The sequence below is a fragment of the Capricornis sumatraensis genome, chromosome 2 (genome assembly GCF_032405125.1).
Source record: "Capricornis sumatraensis isolate serow.1 chromosome 2, serow.2, whole genome shotgun sequence".
NCBI classification, from domain to species: Eukaryota; Metazoa; Chordata; class Mammalia; order Artiodactyla; family Bovidae; genus Capricornis; species Capricornis sumatraensis.
In genome coordinates, this window is record NC_091070.1 from 91,855,756 (window position 1) to 91,872,841 (window position 17,086).

General features: G+C 36.6%; 1 protein-coding gene across 2 annotated transcripts in view; it reads left to right on the forward strand.

Annotated features, from left to right (window-relative positions):
* Window positions 1-16,401, forward strand: part of TBCA (tubulin folding cofactor A) — an 86,263-nt gene extending 69,862 nt beyond the window's left edge. The window contains exons 2-4 of one of the 2 annotated variants that reach the window (XM_068966077.1): window positions 2,611-2,716; window positions 14,021-14,107; window positions 16,137-16,401. In XM_068966077.1, coding sequence (XP_068822178.1) covers window positions 2,611-2,716; window positions 14,021-14,107; window positions 16,137-16,217 — 274 coding nt within the window. In that variant the 3' untranslated portion in view covers window positions 16,218-16,401. The remainder of the gene's footprint in view (window positions 1-2,610; window positions 2,717-14,020; window positions 14,108-16,136) is intronic. The other variant, XM_068966078.1, reaches the window with a different exon arrangement.
* The last annotated feature ends 685 nt before the right edge of the window (window positions 16,402-17,086 follow it).

The window sequence follows — 17,086 nt, forward strand, 5'->3', positions numbered from 1 at the left end:
CTAAATTATATATCTCAGTCCTTCACACAAGGAAAATGAGATGTAAAATTAAGTACATGATATATACTTTTTTAAAAGATTTTGTTTTTGAAAATAACTTAATCTTTCTTTCTTTGGGATTTGGCATGTAATATTCTGACTCCTTTCCCAGCAAACTGAGCTTTTACCATTAGCTTGTTTCAGGTACATGTGTAAAAGTTTGGATTAGTTCAGTTCAGTTCAGTCGCTCAGTCATGTCTGACTCTTTGCCACCCCATGAATCACAGCACGCCAGGCCTTTTTGTCCATCCCCAACTCCCAGAGTTCACCCATACTCAGGTCCATCGAGTCAGTGATGCCATCCAGCCATCTCATCCTCTCTCGTCCCCTTCTCCTCCTGCCCCCAATCCCTCCCAGCATCAGGGTCTTTTCCAATGAGTCGGCTCGTTATATGATGTGGCCAAAGTATTGGAGTTTCAGCTTTAGCATCAGTCCTTCAATGAATACCCAGGACTGATCTCCTTTAGGATGGACTGGTTGGATCTCGTTGCAGTCCAAGGGACTCTGAAGAGTTTTCTCCAACACCACAGTTCAAAGGCATCAATTCTTCGGTGCTCAGGTTTCTTCTCAATCCAACTCTCACATCCATACATGACCACTGGAAAAACCATAGCCTTGAATAGAGCCATCAGTTCAGTTCAGTTCAGTTCAGTCGCTCAGTCGTGTCCGACTATTTGCGACCCCATGAATCGCAGCACGCCAGGCCTCCCTGTCCATCACCAACTCCCGGAGTTCACTCAGACTCACGTCCATCGAGTCCGTGATGCCATCCAGCCATCTCATTCTCGGTCGTCCCCTTCTCCTCCTGCCCCCAATCCCTCCCAGTATCAGAGTCTTTTCCAATGAGTCAACTCTTCGCATGAGGTGGCCAAAGTACTGGAGTTTCAGCTTTAGCATCATTCCTTCCAAAGAAATCCCAGGGTTGATCTCCTTCAGAATGGACTGGTTGGATCTCCTTGCAGTCCAAGGGACTCTCAAGAGTTCTCCAACACCACAGTTCAAAAGCATCAATTCTTCGGTGCTCAGCCTTCTTCATAGTCCAACTCTCACATCCATACATGACCACAGGAAAAACCATAGCCTTGACTAGACAGACCTTAGTCGGCAAAGTAATGTCTCTGCTTTTCAATATACTATCTAGGTTGGTCATAACTTTTCTTCCAAGGAGTAAGCGTCTTTTAATTTCATGGCTGCAGTCACCATCTGCAGTGATTTTGGAGCCCAAAAAAATAAAGCCTGACACTGTTTCTACTGTTTCCCCATCTATTTCCCATGAAGTGATGGGACCAGATGCCATGATCTTTGTTTTCTGAATGTTGAGCTTTAAGCCAACTTTTTCGCTCTCCTCTTTCACTTTCATCAAGAGGCTTTTTAAAGTTCCTCTTCACTTTCTGCCATAAGGGTGGTGTCATCTGCATATCTGAGGTTATTCATATTTCTCCCGGCAATCTTGATTCCAGCTTGTGATTCTTCCAGTCCAGCATTTCTCATGATGTACTCTGCAGAGAAGTTAAATAAGCAGGGTGACAGTATACAGCCTTGACGTACTCCTTTTCCTATTTGGAACCAGTCTGTTGTTCCATGTTCAGACGGCCCCAAATAGTCAATAATGTGGTACTGGCCCTAAAACAGACACTTAGATCCATGGAACAAAATAGAAGTCCAGAAATGAACCCACACTCATATGGTCAATTAATCTGTGACAAAGGAGACAAGAATATACAATGCGGGAAAGATAGTCTCTTCAATAAATGTTGTTGGGAAAACTTCATTTCATGCAGAAGAATGAAACTGGAACACTTTGTTGCACCATATTCAAAAATAAACTCAAAATGGGTTAGACTTGAATATAAGATCTTAAATCATAAAACTCCTAGAAGAAAATATAGACAGTCACCTCATTTACTTTGGTCTTAGCAGTGTTTTTTTGAATATGTCTCTTCAGCAACATAGATGGACCTGGAAGGTATAGATGCTGAGTGAAATAAGTCAGAGAGATACCAAATGATTTCACTTACATGTGGAATCTGAAAAACAAAACAAATAGACTCATAGATACGGAGAACAAACTGGTGGTTGCCAGGGGGAAGACAGGTCAGGGAAGACGGACAAAATAAGTGAAAAGGATTAAGAGATACAGCTTTATTGGTTACACATGATGTATAGTTATTGTGATGATCACCCTATAATGTATAAAAATATCAAATCAATATGTTATGTACCTGAAACAAATATAATATTATTAATTATAACTTAATTTAAGTAAATAAAGCAAGCAATAAAGAAATGTTATTTTGTATTGTAAATACAATTGCTATAATAGAATGTGTTTTTAATTAAAATTTTAAGAATACTACGCCTTGATAAGTTGATTTGCTTTAATCAGGTATAAAATTTAAGAGTATAAGGCTCATACATCTACAGCTAAACTATTTTCTTCCCTTCCTTTCTCCCTGTCTATTTACATATGCTTTTTAAAGTATGCTTTATAGTTACATCGTTCCTTTGTTTCTTGTGGTCAGTTGCTAGAAAGAAAGTTAATTCTCTGAAACATTTTTGGTTTATTTATAGATTGGTCAAAGAAAAAATGATGTATGAAAAAGAAGCAAAACAACAAGAAGAAAAGATTGAAAAAATGAAAGCCGAAGATGGTGAAAATTATGCTATTAAAAAACAGGTAAAATTATTATTTAAGATATAATTTTACCTTAAGACTTCAGTCTGTAGTTCCTCTCTAATCTCATACCATGTTATAACTTTAAGTACCATCTTTGTGACCATTCACTTATTTACACAGCAGATATTTATTAAACCCCTGCTACTTGCCAAATGCGGTTTTAGGCACTGTTTTAGATGTGGCAGTAAAACAACAAAACAAACCCAGAATTCCTGCTTACTTGGCATTCGTTCTCATGCCACTGTCTGTCTCTGAGCCCGATAGAAAACATTCCAGATGCATGCATTCAGCTGATCACCTCTTGACATATCCTCCCTTCTGTGTTCAAGCTAAGAATCTTGGTCTTCCCTCAATCCAGCTCATCGCCTCCGAAGAAGAAGCTATTCTCGCGCTTGTTTCCCCCCTCTCAATAAATGGTACCTCTGCTTACGCAGATACTCAAATCAAAACTTACAGGTCTCTTCTTGATCACCAAGTCCTCTTTCTTTCTCCCTTGATTTCTTTCTCTGCTGTCGCTATCCTGGTCCAGTCCACTATTATTTCTTGCCTGGACTACTGCAGGAGCCTCCTTGTTGATACTGTCTCTTGATAAGCCTACATTTCTTTCATACCGCAGTAGCCAGGTTGATCTCTTTAGAATGTGTACCATATTACTTATTCTATTACCTAAAATCCAGTGTCTAATGAATTTAGAATAAAATCCAGATGACACTAGGTAAAAGGAGAATATACAAGAGCTTATATAGATAATATCTCAAGACTTGTTTTTTCAAATCAGCTTTATGAACTCACAGTGGTTTTTATCATATAAATTTTGTTATATAGAATGGTAATAATGCATCCTTAGCTCCAGGCTTAATTAAGCAAAATTAATCCCTTAAAATGGACTTCTCTGTAGGTAGTTGCTTTCTGTGATGCTAAAGGAATGCAGTCACACCTGAAATGTCTTCTTTCTTTAGGCTATCCAGAAAGAGAACTTTCTTATTTTCTTGACTTTCCAGGAGAGCTTGCCTTCCTTTGTGTGTGATATAGCAAAGGACATTTTTATGGGGGAGGATTTGTAAACAGGTATGTAGGTATAATGTGTCCCCCAGTATGTTTTTTGTAAACTAACTGCTCTTCATGAGGATTTACATACATAATTTAACTTTTTGATTCTTAAAATTATGTTAAATGTTTTTTGACAGCTTCTTCCATAAATATCCATATCCCCTTTGTACCTCTCTCACTAAGGTACTCTATTTTCCCACATCTAGTGAGAAGCATTGTAACGTAGTGTATCACTTAATTCACCCAGGTCCTGCTTGGATCCCATCGAGTTTGTTTTCCCACTTGTATAGTTTAGTTTTTTCCTACTCTGTGCTTTTTGTCACCAATAATGTATTTTAAAATAGTCCTATAGCTAGAATATGAGTTGTAAGTTACATGGAATGGGGGATATGTTTCCTTTCTAAACGTTTCTGTGTGCTCAGTTGAGTCCAGCTCTTTACAACCCTGTGGACCATAGCTCCTCCGTCCATGGAATTTTCCAGGCAAGCTTACTGGAGGGGTTGCCTTTTCCTACTCCAGGGGATCTTCCCAACCTAGGAATCAAACCTGCATCTCTTGCATCTTCTGCACTGGCAGGCGGATTCTGTACCACTGCACCACCTTTCTGAACAGATTCTACAAATAGTGCCACAGATTATCACAGAATCTGTTTTACTTAATTTTTAATATTTGTATATTATCTTTCAATAAAATTACTGCTTGATAGGTAAGAATTAACTCTATTGAATCCTGTTCTAATTGTTATTTGATGATATTAGCCACTTACTGGTTATATCATTGATTGCATATGCAGATATAAAAGGGAAAAAGTGAGTGAAAGTCACTTAGTCGTGTCTGACTCTTTGCAACCCCATGGACAGTCCATGGAATTCTCCAGGCCAGAATACTGGAGTGGGTAGCCTTTCCCTTATCCAGGGGATCTTCCCAACTCAGGGATCAAACCCAGGTCTCCTGCCTTGCAGGCAGATAGATTCTTTACCAGCTGAGCCACAAGAGAAGCCCAAGAGTACTGGAGTGGGTAGCCCATCCAGCAGATCTTCTTGACCCAGGAATTGAACCAGGGTCTCCTGCATTGCAGGTGGATTCTTTACCCACTGAGCTACCAGGGAATCCCATAAAAGGGAAAAATATTTATTCAAAAACCCTTTCTACACTCAGCCATGTTAAGATTCTTTTGTCACAGTGGTCATGGTTTATAACATGACTTCCTAGATTCATAGTCAGCCTAGTACTTAAATGTAAGAGTATCATCCCATATCTAATTACAGAGCAATGAATTTTTCATGTTTGCTATTCTCAACCTGCAATATATACAGTTGTCCAGTTTTGTTTCAGAGTCTCGTGGAACTTTGTCTTTACTCTAGCTCAGCCTACCTGCCTTTCTCAGTCCCTTTCCCTAGCTTGCCTGTGCTGTTTGTGCAGCCATTTATGTTTTTCCTGCGTGCGAGGGGAGTTGCGTTGCCAGAAGCACTGCTCTGTCCCTAATTGCCTAATGCTTTAAGGCCAGTCATTGCTTCTTGACATTTGCTGACACCCCTCATAAAAAATAGCAAGAGAGCCAAATGCCAGATTTTGAGGGTTCTCTCCTATTTTCCCTTTTTTTCCTCTTTTTCTGAGCTAAGTGCCGTCTGCACTCACTTCTCACTATCTTGGCTTGTCTCTCACTTGGTTCCATTTGCTCTAGCTTTCCTGGATCTTCTGAACCAGCCCTGTTTTATAACTTACACATTCAGTGCTGTCCCTATCAAACTTCTTACCTGAAATTGATTACCAAAATTGTTCTCTCCTGGAATAGGCCTCATTTTGGTTCTTTTAAAGTAAACTAGGCAGAAGTTTCATTGCCCTAGCAAGCCAAAATACCAGTTATTCTGCGGTCCTTCGTTCTCTGGCTAAAAAATATAACACAGCATTCAGAAGTTAACCGAACATTGATGTTAGCCTTCTTCTGCTTACAATATTCCTCTTTTCCTCCACCTTCCTCATCGTACTTAATTTTTACATGAACATAAGTTTTCATTTTTTGAGATAAATGCCCAAATAATTTCTGGGTCATGTTAGTACATTTTTTGCTTTAAAAGAAACTACCGAGATCTTTTCTGAGTGGCTGTATTCATATCATTTTATGTTTATATCAGTCATCTTTGATGGTTTGACTTCACATCCTTGCCAGCATTTGGTGTTATCACTATTTCTTTTTAATTTTGTTTATTTATTTTTGGCTGTGCCAGGTCTTCACTGCTGCCCAGACTCCCTCTAGTTGCAGTGAGTGGGGCTTCTCTTCCTTGCTGTGTGCAGGCTGCTCACTGTGGTGGCTTCTCTTGTGTGGAGCACAGGGCTTCTCGGCTTTTGTAGTTGCCGTATGCAGATTCTAAAGCGCTGGCACAGTTGGTGTGGTGCACGGCCTTAGTTGCCCTGTGCCATGCAAAATCCTCCTGGACCAGGATCAAACCTGTTTCCCCTGCATTGGCAGGCAGATTCTCAACCCCTGGACCACCAGGGGAGTCCTGGTGTTATCACTGGTGTTTTCACCATTTTAATTTTGACCTTTACCCATCACATCTACATGATTAGTGTATAGTGACAGCTGATTTTGCTTTTAATTTGAATTTCCCTAATGACTAATAATACAGAACTTCTTCTCATTTTCTGCTCATTTTCTAATTAGGTATTTTGTTTCAGTTTTGAGAATTTTTAATATTTTCTAGATAAATGCCTTTTGTTGGATATACGGTTTGCAGATATTTTCTTTTAGTCCTCATTTTGTCTTTTTACCCTCTTAATACAATCTTTTATTGACCAACAGTCTTTAACTTTGAAAACATAGCCTTTACAGCAAATGTATCCTTTTGTGAACCATGTCAAATCTAAGGCCTCTTTGGCTAGACTTTGGTCCTGAAGATTTTTTTGTTTTCTAAAAGTTGTGTGGTTTTATTTATCTCTTACATTCCCAGCTTCAATTGAGTTTGAGTTAGTTTTTATTTAAGGTGTGTGTGTGTGTGCTTAGTCGCTCAGTCGTGCCCAACTCTGTGCGACCCCATGGAGTGTAGTCCACCAGGCTCCTCGGTCCATGGGAATTTTGCAGACAAGAATACTGGGAGTGGACTGCCATGCCTTCCTTCACAGGATCTTCCCAACCCAGGGATCAGACCCAGGTCTCTGGCATTGCAGGCAGACTCTTTATGGTCTGAGCCACCAGGGAAGCCCCTGTAAGGTGTGAGGTTTAGTTAAAGATTCATCTTTTTGCCTGAGTGCCCAGTTCCAGCAGCGTTTGTTGAAAAGGTTCTATCCTTCCTCCACAGAAATGCTTTTGTTCCGTTGTCAGAAACCAGGGGAACTTGTTTGTGTGTTTGTTTTCAGGTTCTCATCTGGTCCATTAATCCGTGTCTAACTCTGCCAGTACCTCACCGTCTTGAATACTATAGCTATATGATGAACCTTAACATTGGGAAGAGCGAGCCCTCTCACTTGCCGCTTTTTCTCTCAGAATTATTTTTCCTAATTTTTTTGCCTTTCTGTAAAAATTTTCAAATAATGATCTCCATTAAACCTAGAGATCAACTTGGGGAGAATTAATGTCTTTACTATGTTTCCAGTCAGTGAACATGGCAAGTCTCTCCAGTTTATTTAGGTCTCATTTCTTTCTTAGAATTGGGTTGGCCAAAAGATTTATTTGGGTTTTTCCAAATGAACCTTTTGGTCAATCCAATATTTTGTAATTTTTAGCATACAGATCCTATACATATTTCGTTAGATTTAAACCTAAGTGTTTCATTTTTTTTTGAGGGTATTGTATTTAGTTTCAGTTTTAGTTTTTAGTTTCAGTTACTAATGCTGTATTTATTGTTAGATATAAAAGTGTAGTCAGTTTTTTATGTGTTGATCTTAAAACCTGCAACCTTGACTTTGCTGACTTCACGGATTAGTTCTTGGAGTTTTGGGTGGATTCCTTCTGACTTTCTACATAACAATCTTGTCATTTGCAAATAAAGACAGTTTCATTTGGGGCTTCCCTGGTGGCACCAGTGGTAAAGAACCTACCTGCCAATGCATGAGATGTAAGAGACATGGGTTCAATCCCTGGGTTGGGAAGATCCCCTGGAGGAGGAAATGGCAACCCACTCCAGTATTCTTGCCTGGAAAATCCCATGGACAGAGGAGCCACCTGGGCTACAGTCCATAGAGTCGCAGAGAGTCAGACCTGACTGAGCGGCCAACACGACACTGCGGTTTCGCTTCTTTTAAATCTGCATGTCTTTTATTTGTTTTTCTTGCCTTGTTGCTCTGGCTGGAGCTTACAGTGCTATGTTGAATAGGAGTGGTGAGAGTGAACGTATTTATCTTGTTTTCAGTCTTAAGGGGATACCATTTAGTTTTTTACCATTATATAAATGTTAGCTGTAGTGGTTTTGTAGATGGTCTTTTTCAAGTTGAGGAAGTTCTTTGTTTATGGTTTTGCTGAGTATTTTTGTCATGAATAGGTATTAGGTTTTGTCAAATACTTCTGTGTCTTTTGGTAAGATCACGTGAGTTTTCTTCTTTGGCTTGTTGAAACTGTGAATTACATGGATTAATTTCTAAATATCGAACCAACCTTGATTGTGTTGTATAATTCTCTCAATTGGTGGATTTGAATTGCTAGTATTTTATTGAGGATTTTTGCATCTAAATTTATGGGAAATAATGGTCTGAAGTTTTTTTTATTAAGTTGGGAAGTGTTCCCTCTTTTTTCTTGGAAGATTTGTATAAAATTGGTGTTAAGTGTTTAAATATTTGAAAACATTGTTCAGTAAAAGCATCTAGGCTTGGAGAGCTCTTTTTCAAGAACTTTTTAATTAAAAATTTGATTTATTTAATAATTATAGAACTGTTCAGTTTATCTGTTGGGTTTTGGTGGTTTATAGTTTTCAAGGAACTGGTCCATGTCTTCTGAGTGATTGAATTTATGAACATTATGAACATTACTGAGCATTATGAACATTTGTGAGCATTATAAAATTACTTTTAGCATTTTTTTCTCTTTTTGTTGGTTGTGAGATCTGTACTGACATTCTCTATTTTGTTACTGTTAGTGGCAATTTGTACCTTTTTACTGTATATTTGTCAGTGTTAACTAGAAGTCTACCAAAAATAAAGCTTTGTTTCATTGTTTTTTTCCCCCTCTGTTCTCTTTCTGTTTTTCATTTTATTGATTTCTGTTCTTGTATTTGTTATTTCCTTTCTTCTGCTTATATAGGTTTATCTTGCTCTTCTTTTTCTAGGTTCCTGAAGTAAAAACTTAGCTTTTTAATTTGAGAGCTTTCCTCTTTACAAATCTAAGCATTTAATACTCTAAATTTCTCTCTCAGCATTGCTTTAGCTGAAAATCCCAGAAATTTTAATATGTTGTATTTTCATTTATCTGTGTATTTCTGTTTCCTTAGAGACTTCCTTGTTGTGACCCATTAGTTGTTCAGAAGTATGTTGTTTAATTTATAAAATGTTTACAGGTTTTGCTGCTATCTTTCTATTACTGTTTTATAATTTTATTCCATTATAGTCAGACATGTACTATGTTTTGTTTCAGTACTTTTAAATTTGTTGAGGTTTTTTTTTTCATTTTGTTTGTTCCTTTTGGTCCAGGATATAGTGTACTATAGAGAATGTTTCATAGGTGCTTGGAAAGAATTTGTATTTTTGTTTCATAGGTGTAGAGTGTTCTATAAATGTCAGTTATATCTTTTGATGATGTTACTGGGTTCTTTTATATCTTTGCTGATTTCTTTTTCTCTAGTACTTCTGTCATTTGCTAAAACTGGAGTGTTGGAATCCTCAGCTGTATTTCTCTCTCTCCTTTTAGCTTTATTGTTTCTAGTTTCATGTGTTTTGAAGCTCTTTTTTTAGTATATACATATTTAGGATCACTGTGTTTTCTTGATGGGTTGATCATTTTATCATTATGTAATATCCCTCTGTGTCCCTCATAATTTTTTACTCTTAAGTCTGTTGTATCCAATATGAATATAGTCGCTCCTGTCTTTTTTTTTAATGTTTGCATGGCATATCTTTTTTCTATTCTTTTTTTACCTATCTCTTTCATTTGAAGTGAGTTTCTTGTACACCTGTGGTAAATTTAGACCATTCATGTTTAAGTAATTATTGGTATGTCAGTGCTTAGAGCCCAGATTATTTTTGACTCATAGGATTCTTCCATCCTTAACCATTCATCAATAGCCACAGAACACAAGTCAAATGAACTTTTTCTTTCTTTCTTTCTGTCTGTCTGTCTGCCTGTCTTCTTCATGGCATGGTGACTGGGTCCTAAGAGAAGTGTTTCCCAAAGTGATCATTCCAAGAGATTCCATGTAGAAGCTACAAGGCTTCTTAAGATGCAGCTTCAGGTCTTCAGTTTCAGAATGCCCCTTCTGCCACATCCTGTTGATTTCACAGTGCCAGACCAAATTCACTGTGGGAGGTGCCTGCTCACAAGCAGGAAAAGGAGGAGGTGATGCCATGGGCTCTGTCTTGGCTGCTGACTGCTGGTGCTACTAACACACGTGCTAGAGCTGAAATCAGGGGCTGTAACTCACAGCCGGTTAACCAGCTGATCACACTCAGACTCGGCTTTATTGTTTGTGGATTGAGGACACTGGTCTGGATGACATCCCAGATGTGGTTATGTCCTTTCTAACTCTATGCTTCTGTTTCTTAGATATCTTTTTTCCCCAGCTTTATTGAGGTAAAATTAAAATGTATATATTTTGGAGAAGGCAATGGCAACCCACTCCAGTGTTCTTGCCTGGAGAATCCCAGGGACAGGGGAGCCTGGTGGGGCTATGGGGTCTATGGGGTCGCACAGAGTCAGACACGACTGAAGCGACTTAGCAGCAGCAGCAGCAGCAGCAACCTGCACTGAATCAGTCTAGTTGTGCCTTACACACACACAAACACACAGGCAAAATGGTCGATTGCTTAGAATGAGTTCCTTCAGCACTGCCTCTTGTAAATTAAGGTATAACTAAGAACATTTGCACTACTACACACAGAGTTTAGGTGATCTTGGTGCAGTGGGGGGACTGCAGTGACTGTAAAATGAAACTCACATGTACACGCTCTAAGGGGAAACAGGTGTTCAGCCTAAAAAACATTTCTTAGTGGATTTCTACAGTGTGTCTTGGGTTTAACGCAAATTAAAACATTTAAAAGTTGACTTACTAGCATTTGTGGATTCCAGATTGAGACCCGTTGTGAGAGCAATGATTTCTTCTGTGAATCAGCACATTCTTTTATAAATGAAAGTTTAAAGTTTCTCACTAAATCCATCTTATACAATTGACTGGTTTTGCTAACTACAGATGTGATGGGAATAGGGAAAAAATAAAATATGGGGGGAAAGGGGGAAAAAAACCAAAATGTGTATATTTAAGGTGGGCAGCTTGATAGTTTGATGTACATATACCTCGTAAAGTATCTACCATATTCACGCTACTGAACATATCCATCACCTCACATAGTTACTGTTTTTTTTTCTTCATCAAATAGGTTTCTTAACTTGTTTATTATCACATTACCATTTTAGCACGATATAAAAGAAGAGACTTAACCAGCGTTCCGGTAATCTCTGAACTACTCTTAGAGCTCAATTTGGCAAACTAATACAGTTACCATCGGTTCCAGAAGCAGCCAGTATCTAACATTAGACTGTCCATAGATTATTATAGGTATAGCCAGCCCTGCATAAATGATCTGGGTCACTGAAGGAGCTAGAAACCATTGGCTAGGTTATTTCACACACTCTTCTTTTTGAAAAATTAAAGATCTGCTAATAGATTTTTCCTTTCCAATGTATGTATGTTTGATTGTGAGTGAAGTTGATCATATTTGAGTTCAGTGGTTTATTCACTGTTGCAACAAGTCTCGCTAAGCTTCCCCCAGGATCCTTAGTTAGCCTGTCTTGTCATAGCACTGAAATAAACTGACAGTTTATCCAGGTGTTTTAAACAGAGGCACCATTCATTTGAATGACTACTTCCAAAAAGAACACTTTGAATGATAATACTTTTTTCATTTATTCACATGTTTTGAGGGGTGTCTTTACTGTATAATCATACCTTATATACTGTCTTTTAAAATTATTCCTGACAATTGTAATTCACTGTCGGAAGGTAAAGTATATGATTTGTGGCCTTGATAAGGATGTGGTTTATGGATCCCAAACCATAATTATCACTGTACTGGATAAAGTCCAGTGAAACAGTGTTAGTGTTTATTTGCATGTTTATTCTCCCATGTGGATTGGAGGATGAGACCTTCTCTTTTTCATATTTATATCCCCTGTACCTGACATCCTACGACTATATAGTAAGCTTATTGTATGAAATGAGACTGATATATGGGAGAGACTGAGCTTTGGCCCTTCTTAAGTCAGAATCCTATTTGATTAATTGAGGGATATAGAACAGTAATGAATAGAAGGTACTTTGGACAGCATTGTTTAAAGTTCATGTCCATGACAACACTAAAGCTTGCCAAATAAATTTTATAAGTATACATTTTCGCTTATGTGTCTAACCCAATTCTTTATATTTATTTCATCTTGTTTAATTCCTATAAACTAGGGGGGGGCCATAGGGGAGGAAATATGAATTCCTTACCTAATTAAATGTCCCTGTCACTGACTTTTCACATGTATGCAAACTAACCAGACACACAAAAATAAATAGTTAGTGGCTCAGTCATGTCCAACTCTTTGCAACCCTATGGACCAGACTCCTCTGTTCATGGAATTCTCCAGGCAAGAATACTGGAGTAGGTTGCCATTTCCTTCTCCAGGGGGTCTTCCCAACTTAAAGTCAAATCCAAGTCCCCTGTATTGTAGGCAGATTATTTACCGTCTGAGGCACCAGGGAAGTCCTCAAAAATAGATTAATGGCAATGATTGAATTGCCATGGCATGGTATGAATAGCTATAAAATAAAGTCATGATCCCGTGTTTGAAATTTTCAACATGTGTCTTATTAGCAGAAGAATTACAAGTTCAGCAAGAGATTTCACCTAAGAAAAGAGATGTGGATAGAGAGCATTGTTGTATATTATAATTTTAATTTTTATTTATATTATGAACAATGATAAAACTGGGAAAAGGAAGAAGGTAGTGGATTCATTAAAGTTTCTATTAGAGTGTGATAGGATTATGGTTACCATTAAATTATGTCATTTGTTTTTAATGTGAGTTAGATAATAAAGCTTCTAGGTTAAAGTTCAAGATTTTGTAGCCATTTCACCAAAGGTATTTGACCAAACATTACTTTTTGGAAATAAATGTTTCATTGATCTCTGTGTCTCTTTCTAAGACTAGTTTAAGGAGATAAAGCTTCATATTTCCTTGGGAAAGAGACTTATTTGAGGTCCAACATCTGACACTAATATATTTACCCTCTAACTGATTGGGTTTCCCATTCATCCATTTGATTATTTTTCTTCTTTTTATGATTTGATATATTTTATAGTCCAGCTTCAAATGGTGAAATTTTAAGTCGAGAAATATCCTCCAAAGTAAAGATTCCTGTGTTTAATTCTGTAGTGTCTGTCTTTGGGAGAAATAGAAGCAGAAGTTCAGATTCAGAGGGGTGCCTGGTTGGTAATTTGGATCAAACTGCATGGGGAGAATAATCTCTCCCCTAAAATGAAGCACAGGGATAAGTAATAACTTTTTATGCATGATAAGCATCAGAAATGTGAACCTGCGGGTCTCTGCTCTTCATTTTTCCTCACCTCTGTCTTTCAGTTAGAACCTCCTGCAGTGTGCACACGATGTGATCAATAACTCAATAACTTTTTTCATGCAGTAATTATCTCCATGTGATATTATCTGAGCACTGTTTTTCTTTATTACTCAAAAGATGCAGGAGATGTTTATATAACCAGCTGATCCCATTTTGGATAACGGTGCTTTGTGACAGCAGGAGAAACAGTTTATTTTAAATAACCTTTTTAAATAAATGCTCTATGAAAAGCTTTCAGAGTTAATTTTTACTTAGCGTGAGAAGGTGATTACCAAAAAGGTTTAGATCGAAAACTTGTACTTTGTATATTTTACGGTTTGAAAGTCATTCTTTCTAACTTCTAATAAACACAATTAAAATTAAAATATTGAACCATTTAACATAGCCATAATTTTTTTCTGTTCCTCTAAATCATTTTGTATGTTTTCAGAGGTGTGAGCTAAATGCGTACGTCCTGCCATCTCTGCATGTCTCACAGGTCGTTTTGTTACAGGCCGAGATCCTGCAGGAGTCCCGGATGATGATTCCAGACTGCCAGCGCAGGTTGGAAGCTGCACACACTGATCTTCTGCAGTTATTAGTAAGTACTACTTATCTGTCTTATGTTTCAATGTTATTTCAGTCTAATACATCAAAGGCCAAAATTTTAAATCTTTGACACTGAAAACTAGTTGGTGACATTTTGTTTACTTGCTCAGTGTACAGTGTATTTTTAAGTAATTAGTGGAGTTTAAGTGGTGTTTAAGTCATGCCTCCAGTAAAAGCACTGTGTCATCATGTTCACTCTAGTCATTTAAACTGAGTTGAAATATATTTGAGTTATCATGGTAGGTATTCATAGTACTAATACTGTCCAGCAGTATCTTGAATGATTCCATTTTCACACATAAACATCTTTTTTAGTACATTAAATGTAAATATTCTGTTTGATGTTTTAAAAGATCCAGATATTTCAAATGAATTTAGGCTGTTTTACAAAGGATTTGGAATTCTTCCCGATTCAAACCTAAAATGATTTGAGAGAGGAAAGAATACCCTGTACAGTAATATATAGGCAGTCCTTTCATATTAACTTGGAGCTGGTAACACTCTTTATCATATTTGCTAGTATAAATGTCTTGTGATATAGTGGCAGAATCATTTTAAAAAGGGATTCTAAGAAAAATGAGAAGTTCTTTTTTTATTTCTTAAAAAAGATGAAAGCAGAGTACTGTGTATAAGGCAGTTATTTTTGCTATTTGATGATGATTTGATGAATTCTGTCATTTCCTTTATTAACCTTTAGTTTCTAGTTCTGGAGCTAATATTAATTACCAGCTACATAGCTGTCTCCTGTTCATAGTTGTTTCCTATACATCAAACATAGTGAGGCTTTTTCAGGTTGATCATATGTATATATTCTTGGAAAGAGAATGAGATTTGTTTTCCCACCAAAATAATATCAGGACTAAGTCTGTAGAAAAAACGAAACAGAGAAATACATTTTACTTTACTTTTGAAACAGAACTCGTATTTATCTGTAGGAACCTTTTAAAGGCAGGATAACTCTCTTTAAAGCCAAAATGAAGCTAAGTTTTTAAAATAAAAGAGATGAAATAAAAGATAAATGAAAACAGGAAATACTCTATTAAAATATTACCCGGAACAGCAGCATCATTTGTATTTCCTGACAATTGAAATGCTTTTTTCTCTCATGAATGTAGTAACCAAGAAAGTAATAAAAACTGCTTAAAAAATAATATTGTCTTTGGATGATGTATTTGTGTGTGAGGATATATTCAGCAATGTCTGTACCCTCAAAGAGCTTATATGTTCTAACAGAGAACAAAGGCGTGTTCAAATGTAATAGAGAAGTTTAAGGAATTCTTACCTGTAGTCTGAATTAAGCAAACCCTCAGTCTTTTTTTCCTTTAAAATTTCATATTAAATACATGTACACACACTTCATTTCCTCTTCCCTCTAGCTGTTTGTATATATTCATCTTTTATTGCCTGACCTGAATTGCTGACCATAGCTTTGTTTACTAAAAAATCAACAAAATTGGCTGTGCTCTATGCTCATTAACTTACATTATTTCATTTATGTGTTACTATTAAATAATAGTTTTGTATATGATATACCAAGGAAGAACTCAGTCTTTAAATGTCAGAAACTGAAAGCTGTTGTTCCCATGTAGTAAGGTATATAATACTCATCAACAGGAAGACAGTTCACTTTTCTTAACTCTAGTGTGACATCTGTAGCCTTCTTTGTCATTTGAGTAGCTGTAGGGTTATTTCGGTCTGGTCATCATATATGTAATGCATTAGTAAATAATATTTTACTGTTAGTGCATTAATAATACCATTTTGTTGTGTTAATAAAGTGAGAATACAATGTTTTAACTTTTTCCTGAGGTTTTAATTACTTAATGTAAGTGGTTTTAGATGACCATGTTTTTTGTTTATTATATAAGAATATACAATATTGTATATTATATAACAATATATAAAAATATATATTTTGTTTTAATTTTTGAGCTGCTTATCTTTGATAGTTTGTGATATCTGAGTAATAAGTACTGAAGTTCAAGAAGAATAAACATAATTTTTATTACATTTAATTTCAGGAGAGTGAAAAAGACTTGGAAGAAGCTGAGGAATATAAGGAGGCACGTTTAGTACTGGATTCAGTGAAGTTAGAAGCCTGAAGTTTTCAGTACAGGGTATTTTTTGCATTAAATCCTGGGATCCATTCCACAATTCATTATTTTTGACCACTGCTATGTGTTCAAGTAGTATGAGAATGTGATTCTTTTTATGCAGTGCATATATTTTTCTTTGCCTAATTTAATGTGTCAAATAAATGAGTTCATCTAATAAAATTGCTTCTTTTGTACTTTACAGAGTATTTTAATTAACCTTTTAGCATTAAGTCATAGCCATTTTTGACAGAGAATTAAAATCTGTTAGGTTCTTTTTAAAGTCTAGATGTTTTACTGCTTAAGCGTGAATTAAATTAAAAACAGGGTGATTTTTTTCTTCTAAGATAAATATCCAAATTTTGACTATTTTATCCTGAGCAGCATGCAACTCCCAGATAAGAAAGTAACAACACAGGACTTCCCTGGAAGTCCAGTGGTTCAGACATGCTTCCAAGGCAAGGGGTGAGGGTTTGGTTCACATTGGGGAACTAAGACCATCCTGCATGCCACGTGGCATGGCCAGAAGACTAAAAAAAGGACAAGTAAGAACTTCTCTATGGATGCAGCCTTACATATTTATTTCTTCACAGTTAAAGTCCAACATTCAACATTTCCATTACTGTGAACTAATAGGAAACATTTACATCTTTTTCCATAAAAATTTATACAGAAAACACCAACCATTTAGATCTTTAAGAATAAAATTCTTATGAATAATAAAGAATTGAATTGTATTTTAAAGGAATAATAAATATTGCCAGTACTGGGAAATAAATAAATAAATGTTGTACCGTGCTGGGAAATGTTAAATGGAAAGGGAACCTCTGATTTATAGCTTTTGCTCTTTTCTGTAGTGTAAATACTCCCACTGTGAC